The sequence below is a fragment of the Arvicola amphibius genome, chromosome 2 (assembly GCF_903992535.2).
Source record: "Arvicola amphibius chromosome 2, mArvAmp1.2, whole genome shotgun sequence".
NCBI classification, from domain to species: Eukaryota; Metazoa; Chordata; class Mammalia; order Rodentia; family Cricetidae; genus Arvicola; species Arvicola amphibius.
Genome location: NC_052048.2, coordinates 18,592,755 through 18,618,432, shown reverse-complemented (window position 1 = coordinate 18,618,432; position 25,678 = coordinate 18,592,755). Strand labels below are relative to the sequence as shown.

At 44.9% G+C, this 25,678-nt stretch overlaps 1 protein-coding gene and 1 non-coding gene across 2 annotated transcripts; both read right to left on the bottom strand.

Moving 5' to 3' along the window:
• Positions 1-1,062: 1,062 nt before the first annotated feature.
• Ybx3 (Y-box binding protein 3) lies at positions 1,063-25,170 on the bottom strand. The gene is given in 11 exon segments (XM_038320414.1): positions 1,063-1,609; positions 4,214-4,313; positions 4,804-4,975; positions 6,854-6,945; positions 12,412-12,618; positions 15,933-16,055; positions 17,583-17,672; positions 20,341-20,374; positions 21,288-21,351; positions 24,934-25,062; positions 25,065-25,170. Coding segments are annotated over 10 exon segments (1,083 nt in total). The 3' UTR covers positions 1,063-1,609; positions 4,214-4,247.
• Positions 16,821-16,955, bottom strand: LOC119808559. The gene has a single exon (XR_005284484.1). It is a non-coding gene; the product is annotated as a small nucleolar RNA SNORA70 (small nucleolar RNA).
• Positions 25,171-25,678: the final 508 nt, after the last annotated feature.

Sequence of the window (25,678 nt, the reverse complement as noted above, 5' to 3'; positions counted from 1 at the left end):
ACTCTGCCATCTATCACTCAACTCACAGAACACTAATCTGAGGGCAGATTACTCTTCTCTACCCACCAAAACTGCAACTGTCTAGACAAGCTATACACATGTATCTTTCCATACCCTTATGTTCTAAACTATGGAAATAATTTTCCTCCTTGTTACCATCTTTTTAAGCTCTACCCCTTGTTACCTCTACCTCCCATACTGGCACTATGACCCATCTTAATCACACCACTCACCCTACTTGAAGCATCAGGCAAAGTAAAAGACAATTTTTCCTGATGTAAAATCAGACACGTACCCCAAAGCAAAGTATTTAGAGGGGAACTTTGCTTTCACTATCACCAAAACGGTGCAAATGCAGCCTCAGAACTATTTACAGGTCACTTACTTTGTCTGATTGCAACCTAGGGATGACAGGAGGCTAGGCCCTGTTCCACTTTAGTGAAGGCTATGGGCATGCAGGGGTTAGGGCACAACTTGTTTAGATGCATCCCTGAATAAATAGCCAGATAACTGAGTACACATAGCACATGACTTGATGTCAAAAAAAACCTCAGGTAAAAAGTTAAGACTCCTTCATAAATCTTCAAAAAATTAATAGATCTGAAACTATACACCTCAAGGTCATCCAGCCTCTACTTTGATGACTGGGCAGGAAACAGCCTGCGACACCTCATCCTACCCACTCCCTACCAGCAACGAACTTATCTCTAGGTTGCATATTTCAAAGACACCCACCCAGTTCCTATGACCTCAAACCCAAGACAAAATATATGAAACGCTAACTTGTCTGTGTTTGGCTCTAACATTGAACAGTAATCAAAGACCTGAATGATGTAAAAACAGGAAAATATGGGGCTGGGAGATAGAACACAAGCTGATCCAAGCATCCACCTGGCAGTTTACAACCATCTGTAACTCCTTCACTTCTAGATCTAATGCTCTCTAATGTTTAAGGCGCACTAACATACACACTTAGAGAGAGAGAGAGAGAGAGAGAGAGAGAGAGAGAGAGAGAGAGAGAGAGAGAGAGAGAGAGAAAAAAATACACACTAGCTACAACAGTTTTTCCTTTGAAGGTAAAAATTTTATTTTTGAGGAACTTGTTACTGCACATTTCAGAGAGAGCTATGTAAGAAAGCAAATTCTCCCCTCAGCCTAGGAATAAATAAGGGCATAAATTTTCATCTTAAATCATGACATTTGGAAGTTTAGCACCAGCATCCAAAATGAACAACAAAGGAAAAAGAGCATTTACTATATATTTCAGATTTCTTTGGTTGGGGCAATCCCCATGTGGTATTAATATTTCTTCTTTTAATTCATATTACCAAAACAGTCAAAACCAGGGGAAAAAATATAAAGCTAGTGGTTGCTGAAACTGGGGAGGCCGCTCTCCTGCGCCTGTGCAGGTTCCTGGGATGCAGCTTGATGGACACTTGCTGGCTCCATTCCCTTTGTAGGTGTTAGTTTCGTAGAGAACAGTAAACATTCTAATGTCCAAATCTTGGTTAGTCTTCCATTTTATTGCTTAGATGTTTCTTTGGTGTTGGTAAGGTCGTGGGTGTGCTTTTTGCCTTGTTTTAGAATGGTCATTAATTCTTAAGGTCACCTGTAAGAAATTAAAATCAACCTTAGCAAAAGTGATATACAATAACCAATAGTTAGGACAAACAAGCAAAAATTATTTTTCATACAATTCAAAATGATTTACAAGGCTCTAAACCAAGGATACATTTTATATAAATAACACAGGATGAAAATTTTTACTTTCTGATGAAATACTTTTACAAAGTGGAAAAGTCAGAACAGAATAACGCACATGAAAAGCCTTGTATCACCATACTACCTGGAATTTCCCGGCGTCGTGGGGCTTGCTGGCTATAGCCTAATTCTACACACAACACGGTGAGTTAATGTAGATTTGAAGAGTGACTGTGTACATTCTGCCTAAAGAAACAAGAAAATGCTGCTGCCAGCCAACACAGCAGTGTGCTCTTTGAGGAGAGCCAACTCCAACCCCACAGCACTGCACAGAAAAGCTCTTTATAAACCCAAAGCTACTCTCAAAAAATGCCATCGGCAGAGTGGGCTTTACAATGCACAAGGGTAGCAAGAAAAAAAATACATAAATATAAGTATCAGTTAGAAAGGTGATAGGTAAGACCAGGTATGGTAGCACATGCCTGCAATCTGAGCACTAGACCAAAGTTCACGACCAGCCTGGACAATGAGTTGTAGGCCACCTGGAACTATAGAATGACTATTAATCTGTCTCCCTCATTGTCCTTGCCCCACAAAAACAAAGCCCAAAACCAAAATCAAGTATGGTCTAAACCCTCTGACAGTTGCTCCTTCCTGGCTACACTTCAATCTACACAAGTAAGACTGACAAGAACTTTAGCAAGACAGAAAACGTGTGCCCCTTACACTGAGATACTACTCTTCTCCATCCTATTCTAATGCCGAAATCTCGGTGAAGACCTCCAACTGCCATGCACCGCACCCCCGTGTCTGCTCTCGGTGCACTAGAACCCAGTTACCGAGCTTCGGGCAAGGGGGCTGGAGGTTAAAATACACAGATACACACAGACTGAGAGACAGCGACACGGGTCATTCTTGAATTCCTCAAGAATGCCCCCTTTATTGTGTTCAGGGGCAGATTATATAGAGATAGCCACGCCCCAGCCAAACCCACCAGAAACCACTCTGCCATCAGGAACTCCTGAAGGTCTCGTGCTCAGAACAGCTGTAGGCACTCAGATCAGGGGATTACAAGAAATTCAGAATCTGGGGTCTCACTGCTCCCAACATTCTAATACCTCAGTGTTACTTCAAGCACTCCCATGACAGCCCTAATCACCTGTGTCTGCTCTCTCCAACAGCAGCAGACGTCAATGAGGCAGAGATAAACTGCTCAATCCGTAGTCCCCGATTAGGTCAGAGCTGCAGGAGCCTCACTAGATCTCACACCACACTGTACCGTCACATAATGCTGATCAGAAGATGGGCAAAAAGAAACCAAATTTATGCTGCAGGTAACAGTTCCCTGGAATTTAAAACTAGGATCTGGTTGGGAACCATTCAATTATCAAATTGAGCCCAGTGTGGTGGTGCATGCATGTCATCCTAGAGGCTCACTGAGCTCAGACAGCCTGAGCTACACTGTGAGAATCCTTTTGTCTGTTTGTTCTTTGAGACAGGGCCTCTCTATTATGTAGCTCTGGCTGTCCTGGAACTCAGTCTTCCATGTGCTAGGAATAAAGGTGTATACCAGCACACTTATCTACTAAAAGATTGTCATAAAAACCAAAGCAAAACAATGACATTAACTAGTAGGTGGCAAAACAGCACAGATTTTGTTAAGTGTCCTTATTGGGGAAATGGCTCAGAACAGTGCCTGCCACAAGACTGAGGACAAATGAGATACCCAGCACTCACAGGAAACGGGCGGCAGGGGCTCCATCTGCAGCCCTAGTGCCCTATATTAGACAGAAAGGAGGATCCCTAGAATTCAGTGGCCAATGAGTCTAGTCAAGCGGCTCAGTGAGACCCTATCCCAACAAATAAGGTAGAGAGCAAGAGGAGAAGGTGACCTCTGCTCTACACAAACACACAACAGCCGACTGTCAAACCAGGTACATGGTCACGAGCCCATAAACCCAAGCACTTGGTGAAACTTGAAATAGGATTGCCTCCAGTTCAAGGGAGTACATAGCGGGCCAGGCAGGATTACAAAGCAAGACACCACCAATCAATACATACATAAAAAATAGTTAATGGCTCAGTAGTTAAAGAGTGCTTGCTACTCATTCAGAGGCCTTGAATTTAGCTTTCAGTCCCAACACTGGGTAGTTCCTAACTGCCTACTCCAGCTCCAGAGCATCTGATGGCCTCTTCTGGACTCAGTGGGTAAATGTGCTTGTTGTATAAGCCCTTCAGAGTTCCACTCCCAGATCCTATCATCAAAAGAACTTGAATAAACGAAGGTTACCTTAGAAAAAGTGGATATCATTAATTCTGTCTCATTTAATTTTTTCCTTTTTTATAATTAAGAATTTCTGTCTCCTTATTTATACCTTAACTTATTCAAATAGGTCAATCCCAAATATACTGTGTGGCCAACCATCCCCACATCCTCCACCTCCAAGGTGCAATGGAGACCAAGGATGGGCACAGTGGGATCACAGGTGACACCTGAGAGAACGAGGCTCACCCTGCTGGTGGTGAAGGTGCCTGGGGGGCCAGGGTCACTCGGCACTGCTCTGCTCGGTGGCTGGAGCTGGGTTCTCAGTTGGTGCTTCACCAGCCTTGGTCTGAAACAGATCAAAAGCAGAACGAAAATCCTTCAGCGGACTGTGTTTTAAAGGGTAAAAGGTCTCAAAAGAGAATTTTCTCACCTAGGCAAACAAATAACAATGAACATTTCCACTTCTCTTTTATGCGTAAGTCGGAGATTAAGTGCCTTCTAGTTGGCCAATAAATACCCCTCCCCAGAGTACATGGCACGTAAGTGCTGTCACTTTGTACTTGTCCACCATCAATGTCCTCCTCTATCCACTGCTGTCCTTCATCCTGAGCTCCCAATCACTGCTAGTGTAATTCCTCCAGAGACCACGACCGAGCTCAAGCCACACATTCAGCTGTGGAACATGCAGAGCATGTTCTCTACAGATGGACCCTAAGCAAAATACTGTGCTTGTTAAGTACCCAGTGTCACACACAGCAAGGCCGTCTTCAGGATGATAAAGAAGATGGCACAACTAAGGATGATCTGGGAACGTCCCTCCTGGATGCTGGCTTTACCTCTTTGCCATCTTGTGAAACAGTGTTCAGGGGACGGGGGCGGCGCCGATAGTTGTAGGGGCGTCGGAATCCACGGCGGGCAGAAGGCTGGTTCGGGCCATTGGCAGCTTGCTGATTCTCTTTATCTTCAGCCTCTCCAATAGCAGGGGCAGGTCGTGGGCGAGCAGGTCCCCTAGAGCAGAGAGCAAAAGCTACATGAGAACACATACTGTGTGACTGAAGGAAACGTGTGGGCAGGGGTAGGAGTGGGAGGGATCTCAAGGACAGAGGGCTGGTTTACTATTGAATCAAGTGATTAACAAGTACTTGCTGAATGAATCACCCACAGACCAGACCTGCAGATGCAATGAAGTCTTGGTGAAAAACCTTATTTCTCCACTATTTTGCTCCTTCACTTGTTCACATATTTGTAGTAAACAAGCACACAATAAATAGTTAGGGCAAGGCACTTTGATAGGCACCTAGAATAGGAAAATTAAGAAAAAGTATGGCCCAGGCTGTAGCCTCCACAAAAGATGACCCAAGCCAAGACTAACATTTACTGAATCAACCATGTAAATAAGGAAGGTGATGGTACAAATCGTTCCCCAATATATTTTATTTTGTTTGAATAAATCCCTATTGCCAAATTAGGAGATAAAGGTTGAGTATCTCTAGCCCACAAATTTAAAACAGTGAATTTGAAATTTCTGAGTGCCAAAAAGACATTTAAAAGGCTTAACTAACACCCTGGAGCATTCTGAATGAGATGTTCAACCAGTGAAACACATGTCAATGTTCCTAAGTCTGAAAGTGGCACCAGTTCTCTGATTCCCAGATTGTAGATGGGAAGAGGGGCAACATGTAAGACACACCAACCATCCAAAAAAACCCATTAGTTCCCCTCACCTCAAGGGTGAGAAGAAACTGACAAAAGCCTCTATTACGAAGCTTCCGCAGTGAGATAGCTCTAGGTGGAGAGCACCTGCACTCCAAATGCATGTCCTGTGTCCTGGCTTCCATCCCTGGAAGCTGTGGTAGAGATCTGCCCTCTGATCTACTCCATACATGTTGAGGAACACATACAAAAGATACTTAAGGTTGAAACCAAACAAAACAGTCACCTAAAGGATGTCAGGGAATCTAGCCCAAATGAGGCTTTGGAAGAGAAAATGCACATGAAAATGACCCACCCTTCACTAACAGTGATGACAGTAGGGCTGGCACCCAGGGTGTACAGAGGGCACCATCATCATTACCACAGATCATCTGTTTATTTGAACTTCTCATCACTGAATGACTCCACTCGTTTTGGTATTTGAAACAGGGCCTTCCTGGTAAGCCCTAATGGGTCTGGAAATCAGAGATCCACCAGACTCTGCCTCCAGCTTTGGAAGACCACTGAAAATGTCCAAAGAACAGATCTGGCACCCATAGCAGAGTACAGAAACATGTCAGAGGACATACAGCTACTAAATTCTGATTCTTCATGGGTTATGGTGCTCCACAGCCAGATTCAAAAACCCCAGTAGACTGCCTGATGACTAAAATATTCATCTCAATTTTCCTCCCTTTCTGACACACCAAACTACCCATCAATTAACTCTTGTTTAATTTAGTAAAAATTAAGCATTAAGCCAGACATGGTGTCAAAAACCTGTAATTTCAGACGTGGAAGGCCAAGGGGTGAGGCATGAGGAGCCCAAATTTAAGGCCAGCCTAGACTACATGGTAGATAAGAGGCAAGATGTGGCTACAGAGTAAGACCCTGTGTCAACACAAGTAAAAAGATTAAGTAATTTATGTGACTTCAAGTTGCAGGCCATGATTAACAGTTCTAGTTAAAGGGGAACAGCATTTTGACTGCTAAAGAGTAAAGTATCTTAAGGCTATGTGGAACCCTGGGCTCTATTCCCACCAATTAAAAAGAAGGAGAGAAACTTTCAGGCTTATGACCAAAGCCACCATATCTTTCAATAATAAACAGCCAGGAAACAGACCCACAGTGCCCCCTCCTCCACCCCGCTGCTCCTCACTGGCCATCTCCAAAAGCTGTGGCAATCACTCCTACCTGCGGAACCTTGGGCGGTAAGTTGGATTCCGATGAACCTGGAGCTGTGCTCCCTCAGGGACTCCGTCCTTCATCTCACCAATCTCACCAGCCTAGAGAGGGCAACCACAGCTGGAAATGAGTCAGGACACAGGGCAAGGAGGGTCAAAGCACATAGGCACGTGCAGAAAACTGGCTTTCAAAAACAAACAGACTCAAGGGCTTCGTTATGTGGCCTGATGCCAGTCACAACGGCCTGCTACTTACTGGTTATTTTTATGAATGACAGGAAAGGAAAACTCATTCCTACCCCAACAGCTTTTCCCCACTTCCTTAGCACAGAGCACCGAGCTCTCCACAACATTAAAATCTGACCCTATCCATACTGAAGAGACGATTTTAGAGGCTTCAGCTACAGCTCAGCTGGCACAGTTCTCACACCACACATGCAAAGAACTGGTTCCCAGCACCAAAAACAAACACAAAAACTCATTTTATAAAAGGAAATGACACTATTTCTGAGCAATGGGACACGTTCAACTGCTTAAAACTCAAGATGCACTGACCCACTAACTTACACTCGTTTTCCACCCACGCCCCCGCTGTCACACGATAATGTCTGTATGACCCACAGAAGTCACTAAGGGTAGGATTTAAAGACTGGGTTCAACTCAGTACTGACAAATCTTAAGCATAACTTTACCTATAGCTCTTCTTTTTACTTTTTCATCTGCTATGTCACGTAACACTTAAAAGTACAATGTGTTTTTTATTTAGGGTGTGTGGGGGTGGGGGGAACAAGATATAGCAATGCAGCTTCAGCTAACCTCAAATGTGTGATCCTTCCGCTGCAGTCTACCAAGTGCCAGAATTACAATTGTGTAGCCACCACTCCCAGCTTAACAATTCCTAGGATAATGGTACCTGCCTCTAGGACTAGCAACCTGGATTTACACCCAGGGACCCACATGATGGAAAGAGAGTGCTCGATCAGCAAAGTGCTTTCCCATAAACAGGGAGGCAGAGACAGGCAGATCCCTGGAGCTCACTGGCCAGTTTCAATGAGATCCTGTCTCAAAAATAAGGTAGAGGGGGTTGGTGAGATGGCTCAGAGGTTAAGTACACTGTCTGAATCCATGTAGTGGCCCACAACTACCGCTAAGTCCAGTTCTGCCTCCAAGGGCACCAGGTATGCATGTAGAACAGGCAGACAAAACACTGTTCCCACAACACATGCACAAAATAGTACTCAAGTAATAGTGATGTAGCGATCAACAGAGGAAGACCCATCATTGTCCCCTGACCTCCACGTCTCCATTCACACTCTTTATAAATCAACAACCCATCCTAGTCAGGTATGATGGCACAAACCTGTAACCCCACAACTCAAAGGACTGAGGCAGGGACATCACTGTTAAGTCCAAGGTAAGCTAGGCTATACAATGAGACCCTGTCTCAAGAACAAAAAGACCCCCTTGCCCCTACTCAGAACCAAATACATCCTTCATCTTTTTAGGATAAAAGAAAGATCAACATTTCCATCATTTGTGAGCATGCCCACTAGTTTCCTTAGGACTAATTTCTGTTTTACCCTGGATGACAGCTTCATGTTCACGTTTGTTCTCAACACCTGAAACAGACTAACCCTATTTATCTCCACTCTGTCTCTAATTAAGGCACGTAGGCCTCTTGAAACCACTTACCTCTTTCATTTTAAAACAACCACAATGGGACGTACAGAACAATCCTCAGACTACATTATAGTTTTACCAGGTGTCCCTTACAGCAAGGTCTACTTAGAAATCATGTATTAAGTTTATTTATATTTCTTTTAGGCTGGAATGTTTCACCTTTCATGAGCTGAGCATCTGGATTTGGGCTGCATTACATTTAATTCATGTACCACTGATAGGAAAGGTCCCCACTGAATGCTCTGTAACAAAGTCCCTTCACAGTTTATAAATGTCCTATTCCTCAAATGTTTCCTATGGTCACCTATCAAATGTTTCCTATGGTCGCCTATTTATTTCACCTGTATGGGCTGGTAGGTTTCCATTTTACTCATAAAGCTATACTCTGTTACATTCATTACTGGCCAATAGGAACTCCTACATTATGGATCACAGCCTCTTGACAAGTCTCCAACATTCTTTAAAGTACTTCCTGCCTTTTTGGCACAGGATGCTAAAGGTTTGCACTGTATTTTCTCTGACCCAGCTCAGACAGCATACATTTCTAGAAAAGGGCTTCCTTCTATTGAAGAACTGTACCCAGAAACAACAACTGGGGATGAGCTGTGCTCAGCACTCCTAGGGCCCCTTGCTTTGGGGTCTTTAAGTAGCAATGCACTCACAGAACATACACATGCAGTCCGATGAGTTACACGTGTGTGCCTACCTTCATCTACCTCTTCTAGCAGCTTTGGCGGGAAGTTCTTCATATGTTAAATGAAGCCGAGGGAACTTTAGCACCATAAAACAAATCAAGAAAACTACCTTGCCATGTTTCCCCATTTCTCTGAGCTCCTTTACAGATACACTGGCTACAGAAAACCCAGCCCCATCACTACCAACCATCAGGAACATCAAAGAGCAGAGCATGCAGCCTCTCTTCCCACTCCTGACACAGTTCAACTTCTCACCGTAACACTCCACTCCAAGTTATCAAACCTGATCATCAGTCTCAGCCTCATTTCCTCTACGTCTCAACTTCTGTAACAGTTCCTTCCTGGAATATCCTCCAAGCATGTCCCTTCCCACAGCCCTCTGCCAAGCAATATTCACCCTCTCAGTCTCAGCCCCGACACCACATCCCTGGCAACCCTATGGCATCTGCAGCTCCCTTCACTGACACTCCTCACTCTGCTGTCCTTGGTGCCATTGCTCTGCTGCACTGAAATCTCTCCACAAAAACCACAATCCTGTCACCTACCACACTTTAGATGACACTTTCCTCTGTTCAGCTACCCTTGACCTCTGACTGCTTTTTCTGCCAATCTTGCTATAGAAGAAAGGCTTTCAAAATGGTTTCAGCTTTCTCCTGCAATTCAATCTTTCTTTATTCTTCTCACATTTTTGACGTCCATGAGGTACCAACTCCTCACACCACATATTCCTGAAATTATCAAGCATGGCCTGTTTAAAGCACTACCCAGCCCTGATCATGGAGCCTCACTTGCTCTCTGGTAGTGCAGTATCTGACTCACACATACACTCTTTACCATGGTCCATCTCCTTGATTTGCTCATTATCCCCAATAGTCTGGTCAATCAGGAACAGATAATGTCACAATGCTCTCTTGGCTCAATGTCCACCTTCGCTTCACCACGCTTACAGCAAAGGTCCTTACTGAGCTTTGGTGGGAATGACCTGCCTTCCCCGACATCTCACCCTGCTCACTTCCTCCCTGCAGTTACTACCCTAACCACATGCCTGCCTTTAATATCTTGAACACTCCACCGACAAAAGATAGGCAGAAAATATAGTGATCCATTATCATGTGTGGGGGTACACGATGTATATTTTTTATTTATTTATTTTTTTTGCTTTAGTTTCTCAAAGAAGGGTTTCTCTGTGTAGCCCTGGCTGTCTTAGAACTCTGTACACCAGGCTGGTCTCCCAATCAAAAGCTGGATTAAAGCCATGGAACATCATGCCCGGCTATTTGATGGATTCTTGCACCCACCATGTTGGAAACAGGATCTTTTGTTGCTGGCTACTGCCAGCCTGCAAGCTTGTGGAGCGTCTATTACGTTTGTCTCCAATCTTCCTGTAGGCACAACATACAACACTGCTAGTCACAGCTTCACATGGTTTCTAGTGATTTGAGCCTGGATCTTTGTGCTTGCACGGCAAGAGTATTGAGAACCATGGTCACCAAAAGTTGTAATTTTTAAGAACATTCAAATCTCTTTATTTGTAAAAAAAAAAAAAAGCAACAAAAACATGGAAGCCACACTAGTTATTTCATAGGCTGCTGGCAAGATGAAATTAGAACTGATTTCAAACATCTGCACCTCGTAGGTGCCACGGTGGGTGCTGTTTCCTTTTCTCATCAATGACTCTCAAGTTCAGGGGCCAAATACACACCAGCTGGCTACTGATAAACGCCCTTAAGCATTACATAAACACTACTGCTCCATGGAATTTCACTCTGCAGTAGGTATCAAAGCCTTTTCTAACTGAACTTAATTTTAACTGCCCTAGAGATGTACCCTTACTTTTTAAAATAGTTGACGGCAATGCTATTAAAGCTGCCTAGTTACATGTAAAAACATGTTTACTAAGTTTTTGATTTCAGCTGTTGATCTGGCGTAAGGAGATTTAGGAACTATGTGCCAACACTGAAGTGGTATGCATGAAAGACTCTTGCTGCAGACATCTACGATGTGCTTTGCTTTCAATATGGAATGGCTATGGTTGGCAAGCATTACACACACTCACATGCAGTTCCGTGTTGCTGAGAGTAAGCACGCTGCTAGGAAATCAGCAGTAAGTCATATGACACTCTATGGCACTAAGGAACCATTTTGTTCTGGTCTTCAGTAGGGACTATCCTCTTTTAAAGAGTGAAAGGAATCACTATGGTCTCAGGAAGCATACCTCAGACATGCCAAACAGTATGGTTACCCCAGGTCATCTGCTGACTGCTCTTGCCCTCATTTCCTAGAAGCCAGAGTGCTGCCCTGAAGACACCTAACTACACCTCGTGTACCCAGTGTTCCCATCCATCTGACACAGCTGTTATTTTTAGCACATTTGTCAGGAGCAGCTGTTGAAGAGTTAGAAGGGGAAAACAAGAAGCCTTGTAGAGACAACAGTCATGCATGATGGGAAGGGGAGGATACAGCAGAGACTGAACATAATGTTCAGTCAAAACATTTGGGGGTAGAGCCCAAGCACACTAAGACAGAAGCTGCAGCTAGTAATAAACCAGGGCCCAAGTTCCCCAGGAATTCATTCACTGCTGTCAAGCTTATTACACATTCACAAAAGCTCTGCCCATTTCCAGCACTCAATCTGTAGATTCTTAGATGCCTGAAAACCAGCACTTTCATCTAATTTAACACTTTACATTTTCCAATGTGCTCTACCCTCCGTGTTTAATAGAACATTCTAGTAAAGGCATCTGATGTCATTCAACAGGTGAACAACCATTTTCTCAAAATTTTAAATAACCAGTAGTGAAAACAGAATTAAAATTTAGGCCTTTTTGGAGATCTAAGTCCACATTCTTATCTATATCACACCTATCTCAATATGTAACACAGGCTAGTCCTGAACTCAAGACTCCTCCTGCCTCAACAAGCATCACCATGCCTAGCAGGTTTTTCTTACACATTTACAAACTCTACCCCATTGTCCCATAAGATATGCATGTTTATGATCTATTTCAAAAAACGTTTCTGTGAGTGTTCTCAACAGGCAGAGTGGGCCTTGCCTCAGCTTTGATAGTATGGTAAGCTGCAAGCAATGTGTTACTTCCGGTAGCTGGAGTTGAAGGAGGAAGAGGAGGAGAAGGAGGAGGCAGAGAAGGACGAAGGGTGAGGACTGCTGAGAAGAAGTCCCGGTGCATTTTACCTGCATTCTGTTGGGATGGGGAAAGACCCGTGAGCGACGGTCAAAGGTCTGTCCCACGTGGTAAGGCGGAAAACGCCGCTGCCGGTATGGAGGGCGATACTGGGGACGGCGCAGCTGATTCCTGGCCCCAGAGAACTGCCCATCAGTGGCAGGGGGTTCAAATCCTTCACTGCTGCCGCTCCCTTCCTCCTCCTCCTCCCCAGCGTACTAGCGAAGCAAAGAAACAGAGTTTCAGAAGAAGTTACAGCCAGGCAAGAACCAAAGAATACCACTTAGGATGGCTATCACCAGGAAACACCCACAACTCCCAAAGCAGTGACGGTTCATTGTGTAGACACAATACTGTGCAGACACAGGCATGTAGATTGCCTGGGATAAACTACATGGAGATTAAAGTAGATCTATGCAGATAACATATCAAGCAGCAGAAAAGCAAGAGCAATCAATCTATTACCAAATCTACTGGCACTGAATTAGAACAGCCGTGCTAATTGGCTCCTTTCAATGCATCTCCAAAATTTACCCAGCACAGAAAGTCAAGAACTGTCAAGAAAAAAACTTTATGATGTCATCAGCAGATGTGACCCAGGCAGTATGCTTCCTAGGGCAGCTGGGTCTCTGAAAGCCTTCTAGGGGCGACAGAGGCAAAGCACTCCCAAAGTTCCACTAAGACATTCATCTCTCACCAGCATATGGCGGGATCTTCTAGCATACAACGACATGCAGTCCCTCAAGAGACTAAACACAAAACAAAGAATCCGACTATCTTCTATTATTTTAAACTATACATCAGAGACACCCAACGATGCAGTGCAATGGCAGTCTGCCCTCCTGATGTGCATAGGATTTTCAATTAAAATGTTTTATCACTATGTAATAAGTTATTTTAAATGAAATATTTTAAGGTAATTTTAATGTCTAATATAAGAGCAGTATCAATACCATCATCAATGATTCTGGAATCTTTAACACCAGTTAAGCCTAAAAGTGGATTCAAAAATCAAAAAGCTTGAGGGCTAGGATGTATGTATCCTTCCTTTGAATATCTAGAAATAAGGTTTAACTGTTATACTAACCATTTCTAAATACAGAACTTAAAGGGGGATTAATCACTCATTTTTCCTCTATTCATTATTTTAACAAGTCAAACCAACAAAGACTCAATTTATTATCTCAAATCTCATTTAAACCAATCTTATAAGAAATACCTGCAATTCCTTTAAGGTTAATTGAAAATTAATAAGCTAGTGACCAGTCTCTCTTAGAGGAAGGTTTAAAGCGTCAAACCAAACCCACAAGCCCAACTAACCTACCCACAGAACTGACTTGGTCTAACCTCACAAACCAGCAGCACGGTTCCCTGGGGTACCGGGGCTTAACGCAAAGGCCCGTCCATGACAGACAAGCGCTCTACTACTTAGCTACATCCCAGCCCTCCTTTTACTTTTCATTTTGAGACAGGGTCTCACTAAGTTACTCAAGCTGGCCTTGAACTCACTCTGTAGCCCAAACAGGGCTTGAACTTGCGATCCTCCTGCCTCAGCCTCCCGAGTAGCTGGGATTACAGACCTGCGCCACCAGGCCTGGCTCATTCTACTCTTTATAAAACCTGTATGAATAAATGATGCACAGTTATGTAAAGATATATTTTGCATAGAAAATATTCACCACATCAATTTTTGAAGGCATAACTCTTAAGCTCATGCAGCTAAATCTTTCCTAAATACCTTTACGAGGCAATCACAATGGCACCACCATTGCTGACTATACTCGGAGTCAGGACAGTAGAAGATTCCACATAGATGATTTATCTTTTCTAGCACTTGGAGGGTACAATCTTTAAAAAATTTTTACCCAAGACTTTCTACCACTTTTACCTCTGAATTGATGTAGACAGCAAGCTGATCACAGCTAGAGATCTGGGCCATGAACAAACAAGTTAACATCACCACAAGCAAACTGCCCATCCCTGCCTCTCAAAGATTAAGTAACATGCATGTGTATATATGTGGAGGCTAGAAGCTGACGCTGAGTGTCTTTCTCAATTGTTCTCCACTGTACTTTTTGAGACAAGGACTGTCCCTGAACCTGGAGCTCATGAATTCAGCTAGACTAGGCAGACAATGAGCTACAGGGGGATCCACTTGTCTCTGCCCCAGCACTGGGGCCTACACACATCTGCAACAGCACCCAGTAGGTGCTGACTTAGGGTCTTCATGTTTGTATGGCAGGTACTTTGAGCTTTCTGGTCAGTCCTCCTGACTGTTTTTAAAGAAAGAAAAAGAGAGAGGGGGGAGAAGGAAGAGAGAGGAGAGAGAGAGAGGGAGAGAGAGAGAGAGAGAGAGAGAGAGAGAGAGAGAGAGAGAGAGAGAGAGAGAGAGAAACAAAAAATGTAAGGAATACAATAAAAACATGGGACAGGAGTAGAGGACAGTCTGGAAATCAGAAGCACTTAGAAAAAGATGTGCGTTTATCAAAATAGAGGCAAGTATTTTCATCTGTAGATTTTCTTCTTTCTCCCCCCCTCCCTTTTTTTGAGACAAGGTCTCACTATGTAGCCTTGGCTGTCCTGGAACTCAGGAGATCATCATCTGCCTCCCTCAGCACCATCCCCCATGTATTGTGATTAAAGACAAGAGTCATCCATCATACCTGACTAATCTGAAGATATTTCATTCGAGATTTTTCTAAAGTTTCTCTTTGCATGACATAAGCAACTACGCAACTTCCACACTGTGCTAACTCTGACATAGACACAGGGTGCTGGCACCAGGATCTACTTCCATAAACATCAAAAATGTATAGTCTTAATTGAAATCTAGCAAGGTCCTTCTTCATGATCACAATTGGGTTCATAATGTTTACCTTGAGAACATTCCTGTAAACTGAGCCAAGAATGCTCCAGCCAGATTCACCTGAAAATGCTTACACCTGAACTGAGACTAACCCAAAGAACTACAAACCAGTAACCACTCACCTCTTCCTTACTTTGAAATAAGAGCACAAAGCTTTCCTACATAATGTAGGCCCTTAACTGAAGCAAGTCGCTTAGCACTTCTGCAGCCAGCACGCACTGAGATTCCTAAAATATCCCCGACTCTTGCTAACTAAATGCCGACTTTCTTAGAGGCCAGCTATCTCAGCACCAAGGCAGAAACAGCTTGCAAAGCTGGAATGGGGAACCCCAATCCTGGTGCCAGTGAATACCACAATGAGAATCTAGCCGATGAGAAAGCCTATGGACATCTTGACACCTTAATTAAACCTTCTGTTACAAGACATTCGAATGTTACTTGTCTCCAAGTACATCCTAAATGGTACAACTTCTGACTGTCACGTTTTCAATAGCACAAGTAGCCATAAATAAAATCTGGGCACTAAAAAGTTCCCCTTCAAAGAATAACCACGTCTCTTATCTCCAGGACACGGCACCTTCAAATATGGCACTTTTCTATTCCTATGTTCATCCTGTTTTAAACATGAGAGTATTTGCAGTCAGTGATTAGGGACAGACAACATACATTACGGGGAGGTCCACGGCGTCTGCCATAGTAGCCGCGTCTGTAGCGGCGCCGATCAGCAGCATAACGACTCCCTTCTACAGGAACTCCATCTGGACCAGTCACATTTGCTGCTTCAGCACCCTGAGGAAGGAAACAGAGGCTCTCCAATTTTCAAAGAAACCAAGTAACTTCCTCCAGCAACAGAAAACTTTTATGTTAAAAGCCCCTGCTGTGATCCTAAACACACTGCTTTTATCACCTCAATGAGAGTCCTGACCTCTGTAACTACACACCTATGGCTTGAGAAGCCCCACTTCCTTGTCTAGTCAGCCAAGTTTAGGAGCAGTACATCTCTTTTAGAACACGAATGAATGACTACAATACACACCAATGGAAGGGAACTGAAATGTAATGAAACCTACTGCCATACCCTGAGATACCATCCAAATCCTGACTGGTTGGCTCCAGCTGCTCTCATCAGCCCTGAGTTACTATTTAGTGGGAAACATCTCTGAGCTTCACAAAAACAGAGAAGGCCCTGACTTAGGAATAATCTCCACATACAGCCCTCCTTTAGGTCTTCCCGTTATATTCTTGACAATGACTTAAGAGTCTTTCTTCTACCCTCAGGTGACAGGGACAGAAGCTAAGGACAGGCACCTGTATGGAAAAGGCCCATTTCTTTGAGATATAGAATATTCTAGGGATCAGAAAGCTTCAACCTGTCCCATCTGGGATCTCGATCACTTCTCCTCTACTGTGCAACTAGGTGCAGAGGACAGAATGGTTTGACCAGTGTGAATCCCAGCTATCAAGCCCTGGGTTTCCCAAAGTCATCCTGCATACCTGTCTCAACCCTAAATTCTGAACACTGTGAGATTAGAGACAAGAACACCAACTGGAGAGCTTTGTCTCCTAGGTCCCTTGGAGCAACCTATACAAGGAATAGGCTGCATACACTACCCAGGTGGTTGCTGTCTGCAGCCATTGCACACCAAGGGTCCACCAGGAGAGGAACCCGGTCGGCTTAATTGGTTGCAGTCAAAATATTTTCAGCAGGGAGGTGAGAGGGGTATACTTCTGAGGCAGAGTTTACTGTATAACATAGGCTGGCCTTACAACCTGCAGCGTTCCTCCTCCTTCAGTCTTCCTAGTGCTGGGGTCACAGGCAGGTACCACCATGTTTCTGTGGCGCTGGGAACTGAACCACAGCTTGCACGCACTCTACCAACTGGGCTACATGCCTGACCCAAGACAGTTTGTGTTCCAAAGCAAAACAGACTTTGAGAAACTAGCACTTATTCCAGAGTTCCTTTATAAAACAAGAAACTAAAATATAAAGTGTACCAAATATTTATAGTGGTATCCAGTAAGATATTTCCTTTTTTTAAAAAAAAAATAATTTAACTTTATTTTACGTGCATTGCTGTAAAGGTGTCAGATCCCCTGAAACCGGGGTTACAGACAGTTGTGAGCTGCCATGTGGGTGCTGGGAATTGAACTCGGATCCTCTGGAACCACCAAGCCATCTCTCCAGTCCCCCCAGTAAGATATTTCTGCCTCCACTTCCTCCTATCATAAAAAACCTAAATATTATTTCACTAAGGCTGGAAAGCCACTTATACAAAAAAACTGTGCTGGCACACTCTTCCACTACCAGCTTCTCACCTTTTCTCCTTCAACCACATCAAACTCTACAGTTTCTCCATCTCCCACACTGCGCAGATATTTGCGTGGATTATTCTTCTTGATGGCGGTCTGTCAAGGCAAACAGAAAACTCCACTGAAGGTACATTCCAATACTGAAGGTATTCATCAATTTCATGTTAGCCAGAATTCTGTATTTTACTTAAAACAAAACAAAACAAAAACTCACACTCCCATTACCTTGCCATCTCCAAAAAACACTCTAAACCACATCACACATTTCTTTCTTGGTTTCAGGGTGCTTTAAAATGTATCCCCAGAAGGTGCATTAAGGAGACAGTCATTCTTGTGCACTCTGTCACCCAGTCAAGACACTAAATCGGTCAGTTACATCAAGCTAAGAGGCTCCTGAGGTTCTGTCTATGGCTCCTTTCACAAGGGCAAAAATGCCTACACAAAACCTTATACAGACACATAAGCAAGGTTTGGGTACAGAGGTTTTACACACAAAAGAAATTTTTGGCCTCAAAAGCTTTTTTAAATGGGTGGCAGGCTGGAGCGATAGCTCAGTAGCTATGAGCACATACTACTCTCGCAAGGGCTTAAATTGGGCTCTCACACCCACTATGTGGAAGATAACTATGACCCAGAGGATCTGGTGATTTTTCTGGTCTCCACAGGCACTGCATTCATGTGCATATAACTACCCCCACACAAACACATAAATAAAAAGAAATGTATGTGTGGCTGAACACAGTGATGCATGCTCATTTGGGAGGTAGAAGCAGTAGGATCATGATTTCAACAATAGATTCTTTCTCAAAAATAAAGATGGGCTTAGTGGCTCATGTTTTAAATTATCAACACTTGGTGGAGGGTGAGATGAGGCATGAGGATCATTTTGATCTCGATGAGGATCACTATGATCTCGAGGCCAACCTGGGCAACAGAGAATTCAAGATCAGTGTAGACACAGATTAAGAAATTGCCTCACAAGGTAAATAAATAAAATGACTGATTAAAAAAAGGAATAAAATATCAAGGAGATAAATGTTTATGACCATAAATACTATGGTAATATAATGATAAACAAGATCATTTCAGGAATGACAACTCTCAGGTAACCTGGCCTCTATGCGCTATCCACTTTATGGATGAGGAAACATGAGGTCAACAGGTGACTGATCTGAGTTAGCAGGCTCAAATGGAGATTCGTATCCCTACATTATCTCTGTAAGTTCTCAACATTTCACACCTCGCATGCCAGCTATCAGTAGAAAACTTGAGGAAGATGCCACTCCTACCCGACATCTGCTCCTACATCGTCTACTTAAAGAAAAGGCCTTTTCTCTTTTTCAAATACAAGGAGAGAAGAAACTTCAACAAATTTCCACTTCCCTGGCTGGTCATCTCTAAACAGTTAAAGGGCTGGGGAGTTTCTATGGAACTAGGTCAACCTTATTTTATAAAGCGATTAGACATGTGTAATCCAGCCTTCCTCTACTCTGAGTAGGAGGGAGAAAAGAAGGGGGGAAAGCGAGCCAATAGGGCAGAGACATCACCCTCTCCAGAAGGAGGCAGCTCAGGACAGGATGTATGCACACACAACACGAACATTTAGCCATTCCAAAAAACAGCCCCTCCCTGCCGGCTCGTTCCCTTTTTCCTGTTAAACTGGGCAGGCCTCAACACACTGAGGTGACTCACCACACAACCTCATGGGGCTGGAATCGGGTCATTAGCTCACAGCCTAGGAGGCCTCCACTAGCATGGAAACCCCTTTCTCCCAGTAGTCACTGAACAGAGGGAGCTTCTCCCAAAGGCCACTAACCTCCAGGTGTTACCATCAACTTCCTTTTCAGTGTGTTAGGACTTATCTCAACAAATCCACTCCAATTATCTAGATCAACAGAAACGTATCCCACAGGGCAAACATGAGGATGGAAAATATAACTATAACTATAGTCTTTATATGTGGCTATCCCCAACTGCCCACCTCAGCCCAAACCACACAGACCCAAACATGAGGGAACAAGTACAGCACAGCAGCCATTGCAGGTCAGTGTGCCACTGCCACGCTTTCTCGAGACACTGACAGCAGCATGCCTCTTTCAGACTGAATATACAAAAGGAACAGCAAGAACAGGTGTGATTTCTAATCTACTCTATAAAGCTAACAATCTAGGATCATAGTAAAGAACATCTGAGGACCGAGACACATAAAGTAGAGTTCCGTGATATCCGTTTGTTCAATTTGTTTCAAACAGAAGGGAACTGGAGGGGGTTGAGGGATAGTCCATGGAACTAGACATGTGCTGGACATGTCTGAGTCAACAGGAGGGAGAACTGCCTAAGGAATGGGAAGAGTTCTCATGTCTCAGACACACATCTAACCTTCTGCTTCTGGGTAATGTTCACGAGACTAACACGTTTTATCTACCACCACGGAGTCAGGGAAAAGCCAGGTTGCTCTGGCCAACTACAAAGAACCACACGATCAGGCCAGTCAGAAGCTGACATGGAAGCAGCTATCTGGATAAGGACTCCTAGGCTCTAAAGACCACAAAGTGGTTTAAATGAGTATAACTTCATTCAAACTTGAAAAGGAACGACACAAATGCTTGAAATCCGTTAATATGATGTGATATGAAGGTTTATCTACCACTCTTAGTAATGTTGAACTGAGCGCTGATTCCAGAAAACCAAAGGAGCTCAAGATACTGTAATCATTTGCAGAACTCAAACAACATGTAAGCATCACTGCTAGAATCCCTCTTACCTGGTGTACAAACACATCTTCTTTGGTGTCATTTCTGTTGGGAGGCAGAAAAAACAAACTCACCATTAAAGGTTCTAAACATTCAGAGAGGCTTCAAAGAACAAATGTATTGACTGAGATCTCAAGACCTAAAAAACACAACCTTTTAAGTAGTTTGTCTTTTCAAAACAGATGCCTAGAACCAATTCCATAACCCCCATCTCTCCCAGACGCCCCTTGACTGCACCCCATTGCAATGCAGAGATGCAAGCTCTGGATTCCACACAAACACCCCTTTGCTCTCATGTCTTTCTCAATCACATGCTATGTAATCAGAGCCCTAAGTTTTCCTCCTCGCAAAAGCAAGACAGTCAAAAGGACAGGGCACAGCTGTGAACTAGGCTCTCCTTACACTGAAACTTAAAACAGCCCTCCCACTACCCCACCCTAACCTCCACCCCACCCAGACAGATAAGGAAGAAAATGAGGAATTGGTTTTTAAAAAGCAAAGAAAGAGAAAATCACCAAGACCCTGTAAAATACATCCCCCTGTCTCCCAGCGCCTGTGGTCAACTTCACTGCCAAGTGGTCACAAGGGACCACGGTTTAAACACTGGTTTCCTCACAGGACATGGACCAATCCAGGGCTGGGCTTACAGCCCCAGCTCAGTTACTCATTACTGTGTGACCTTAAAGAAAGCTGCTTAACCAGGTTCTCTTTTCTCCATCTGTGAAATTATGGATATAACTAAAGTCCTCCCCATTTGACTGTAGTTTTCATCTCTGCGGCCTTCTAAAGGCTAGAGTTTATGAGTGTTTTTAAATGTCTCAATATAGTCACCAAAAGCTTAGAAGAGAATATTTACTGTGCTTAGGAATTTCAAAATGTACAGTCTATTAATACAGCAGGACAATGGATTTGTAACTGCCATTGCTACAAGGTGGGTACAAGACACACAGACACATACCGATTTATAAATCCATATCCATTTCTGACGTTGAACCATTTGACAGTGCCAAGGACTTTGGTGGCTAAAACAGGATTAAGCAGATATGTTAGCACCTGACCTACAAAGAGATAAAGTTCATATCACTAAGGTCCTGGTATCATTACACTAAGCCTAAACATCCTTGAGTAAACCATTAATGGCTTAATCCCCCACTACCACCAAAGAGAGAGAGAGAGAGAGAGAGAGAGAGAGAGAGAGAGAGAGAGAGAGAGAAGAATGTGGAGAGCTGAGATTATCACATAGTACTTTTTACCAAGGCCTCAGGGAGTGGTCACGTGCCTGGACAATTCTGCGGTAATTAAAACTAAGAAAGATGGGTGAGGGAATGCTAGCAAAGACTCAGTTCTAAGGCAGAAGTGGCTGCACGTGCCTATAAACCCAGCACTTGGGAGGTGAAAGCAGGAAGATCAGGAGTCTGAAGCCAATGTGGGCTGCATACAACCATCTTTAAAAAATAAAAAAGCCCCAGGACATTAGAGGGCTGGGGATTTGCTTGGCTCAGTGGTAAAGCACTTAGCATTCAGCAGGCAACAGGTATGATCCTCAATACAAAACTAAACCAACAAAAGGACAAAAAGAAACACATTCCAGTTATCCACTCACAGACATTTCCTATGTGCACAGAGAATGTACAGATAGCTGGGCCATCTTATTATTTTCATACTTTGAAATACTAGGCAAACTTGAATAGGCAACACAGTAGCTCCTTCTTAGTAATCAACCTACAAAGATATAAAGAAACTTGTCTGGTGGCCAAATGAGGGCTGCTCACCAGTCCGAGTAATAATAGAACTGATGCTGTCTCATCCCAGTTCTGTACTTGTCATCCAGGACACAACAGGCCCTTTTCACACCAAGGTCTCTCCCTGCAGTCTTCAGCTGCTGATCCCCTGGCATGCTCTACAGTCTACTTGATTACTGCCTCTAGTCTGTCACGAGCAGGTTAATTTCTCTACAAAGTCTCACTTGAGAATTCATGAAGAAAAACAATCTAATTTTTTTGTAGATACACATTAATCCAAACATGACTGCAGGAATCGATGGTAAACACCAAATTTAGTATCTCTAGGAAATAGATTGGTCTAAATCCAGGAAACACACAAGACAATCTTCTAAACTCAAACAGAAAACCCGGCAAGATGCATTTTAAAAAAGGAAAAGCTTGGGAACGAACGGTACAGATCTAGGCTGCCTTGCAGAGAGATGATGCTGTTCTGACTGTGGCACAAGGGCAGGCTTGCAAAAACATCTTAGCTTTCTTTGAAAAGCTATTCAGCCTTTAATTTTAAACCAATCTAATTAGCGTTGCAAGGCAAAGAGGGAAAATTGAGGCTTCAGGTGTCAACACCCGAAAGAGGCCAGGTTTGGACGAACAAACAGCATGAACTCTATGTCAGGCAAGTATTTTGTGTTTCTTTCAAAATTACTGAACCTATAGATAGACTCTTGGAGTTCTGACTCTGGACCTACAGACAGACGCTCAGAGTTCCAAAACAAACCGAAAGAGAGAAGGGTGACACTAAGCTGGGTGTGGTGAAGCACACCTGTCATCCCAGCCCTTGAGAGGTGGAGGCAGGATGGCAAGGAGTTAAAAGTCCTCCTCTGCTTCGAAGAGTGAGGCCAAGGCCAGCCTGGGCTACTTAATAAGACCAGGTTGGAAAAGAAAATAGAAATGCAAGACCAAAAGATGCATACAAGGAAGGTGAAGAGCAAAGGCAATGAGAACATCACAAGGGGAAAGATGAAAAAGAAAAACCTGTTTTCAAGGCTGAAGGTGTATACTTCTCAAAGTAGATTTAAAAATACTAATTCAGCTGATCAGTGGTGGCGGACACCTTTAATCCCAGCACTTGGGAAGCAAAGGCAGGTGGGTCCTTTTTGAGTTGGAGACTCAAAAAAAAAAAAAAAAAAAAAAAAAAAAAACAACAACAACAAACGAATTCTCCAAATATTTCCAAGGACTTAATATAACCCAACAAACTCAATTCATACTGTTTAACTACTACAAACATTCAAGCACCCAACAAAAAATTGGAGTTCCCCTCTCCGGTTCTTTTTACTCATGTAAACTTTTCCCTAAAGGACTACATGGTGTAAACCAAAGTTAAGGCCCCTTTGCAAAGACCAGAACGAGACCATCCAAGAACAGATATCTATTTCAGTCAGCACTGGGTGCAGAACACTTTGGGCATCCATGTGTCTGCTTGGCACAGGAGATGGCAGACCACAGCGGACAAAAACAAACAGTGCTCAAGTGTCAGGTAGAAGGCTTGCCCTTCACTTTGATAGTGTGGACTTTTGTGTGGCAGGATGAAAGACATCAGACTCATCACTAGGTATCTGGTAGAAACAGAATTAACTGTTGGAGATTGCGGAAATTAACCTTCATTTATCGGCTCCCTCCATCTCCACAGACATTATCTACCAGAAGTGCAAGGATCAAGTGAAAACCTGTATGATTTCATCTGCCCTCAGTAAGGTATCATTAAGAACCTGCTTTGGTTAGCAACACCGGGTCCTTTCTATCTTTCCATTTTGTGTGGAAGTGTTCCAAGCAGCATCTGGTGGAAAGTACCACAATGCAACACTCACAAGACCTTTAAGGAACTTTTTTTGGTGCGGATAGGGAAAAAGAAAAAAAAAAGCACGTAATTTGGCAGGAACTGAGATTGTAAAGCCTTGGATAAAACAAGAACCGAAGGATTGTCGAGAGTGGGCAACACCGAACGGTGTTCTGTTTCTTCCACATTATCCTTTCAGCTTTCCTGCTAAATGGGAGAAAGCTGGGAGGGCAGGCGAGCCCAAACGGCTCCACCCTGAAACTGTGAACATTTTCTGAAGTATCCCACACCATCTGTTAACTTTCCTGTTTCGGAGAGCGAACCACATGCGCCACGCACACACCCTTCGGGGAGCTTATCCGCCACCCACCTGCTCTGTAAGCCCTTGAAAAGCCTCACACCGGGCGTTCCTTAAAGAAGATGCAGACAACCGAAATGTAGGACAAAACCAACGGCCACCGTTGCAAAGCCTCTGCCCCCATAATCCAGCCTCCACCTTCCCGTTTTCCTTCCAGTTACAAGTCCCAAGGTAATCATGTTTTGGACACACGTCCTACTCCACTTCCGACCAAGTTTTTTTCCCAGCCGCCACACCACGTGCGTTCCCACAGTGCAGGGAGATGGAAATGTGCAGCAATTGGTGGGCACTGGAAGGCTCCTTGCATCTGTGCCACGGGGAGGGGTGAGGAGGGCGTCCGCCCCAAGTTTCCCCGAGACGTTGCAACATCCCTGTGCCGGCATGTGGCCGGCAGGAGCATGGCGGCTGTCCCAAACCCACCCACGAGGGAAGGGCGTCGGGGACAGACACCTGACCCTCCGAGGCAAGGGGAAAAAAAAAGCAATAAAGTCTTCCCAATTCACTCCGCCCATCCTTCCCCGGAATCCCCATCTCCCCCCCCCCCCCCCCCCCCCCCCCCCAGGAAACGCGCTGCTTTCCTGACCCACGGCAAAGACGCCAAATCCCGGCCCACGTGTCCCAACCCGCCCTGCATCCGCGTCCATCCTCGCCCGCCGCCTCTCCGGGGCTGCACCCGAGGACTCACCGAGAACTTTCTTCTCCGCGTCCTCGCTGCCCGCGGGGGCTGACGAGGCCGGGGCGGGCCCGGGGGCTGCGTCTCCGCCGGGGCTCCCCGCGAGCAGCGCGGCGGGCGCCGGGGCCTGGGGCGCGCCGCGGCCGCCGGGCTCTTGGGCGCGGGGTCCGGGGGCGCCGCGGCGGGCGCGTCGGCCGCGGCCTGCGGGAGCGTGGTGCCGCCGGTGGTGGCCTCGCCCGCCTCGCTCATGCCGCCTCTCCCTCCGCTCTCTCCGGGCACCTCGGTGGCGGTTGGCGGCGGTTAGCGCGGTGGCGGTCGCGGCGGCCGGCTCGCTCTCGGGGAGGCCGGTGCGGATCGCGCGGCGGCGGGCGGCGGGCGGCGGCGGCGGCGGCTCGAGGGCGGGGGGCGCGCGCTCGCGGTCCCGCTGGGTCTCCCGGCCCCGAAGATGGCCCCGCGCAAGTGCTCGCGGGCGGAGGGCGGAGGGCGCGGGGCGGGGAGAGGGTGGGGAAAGCCGGCGCGGCTGCTGCTCATTAGCATTTAAAGGCGCCCTCAGTTCTCGGTAAGGCTTTCCCCGGGCTGGCGGTCCCAGGGATGTGGGCTCCCGGGCTGGATCGCCGCAGAGCAGAGGGGTATCCCCCTCCACAAAACATCTTTCATCTGAGCCTGCTTCTTGACGAGGTGGAGTGGGGCAGTCAGGCGCCGCCTTAAGAAAAAAAGGAAACCTCAAAGTCCTTTACATTTGTGCATCCCAGCAGCC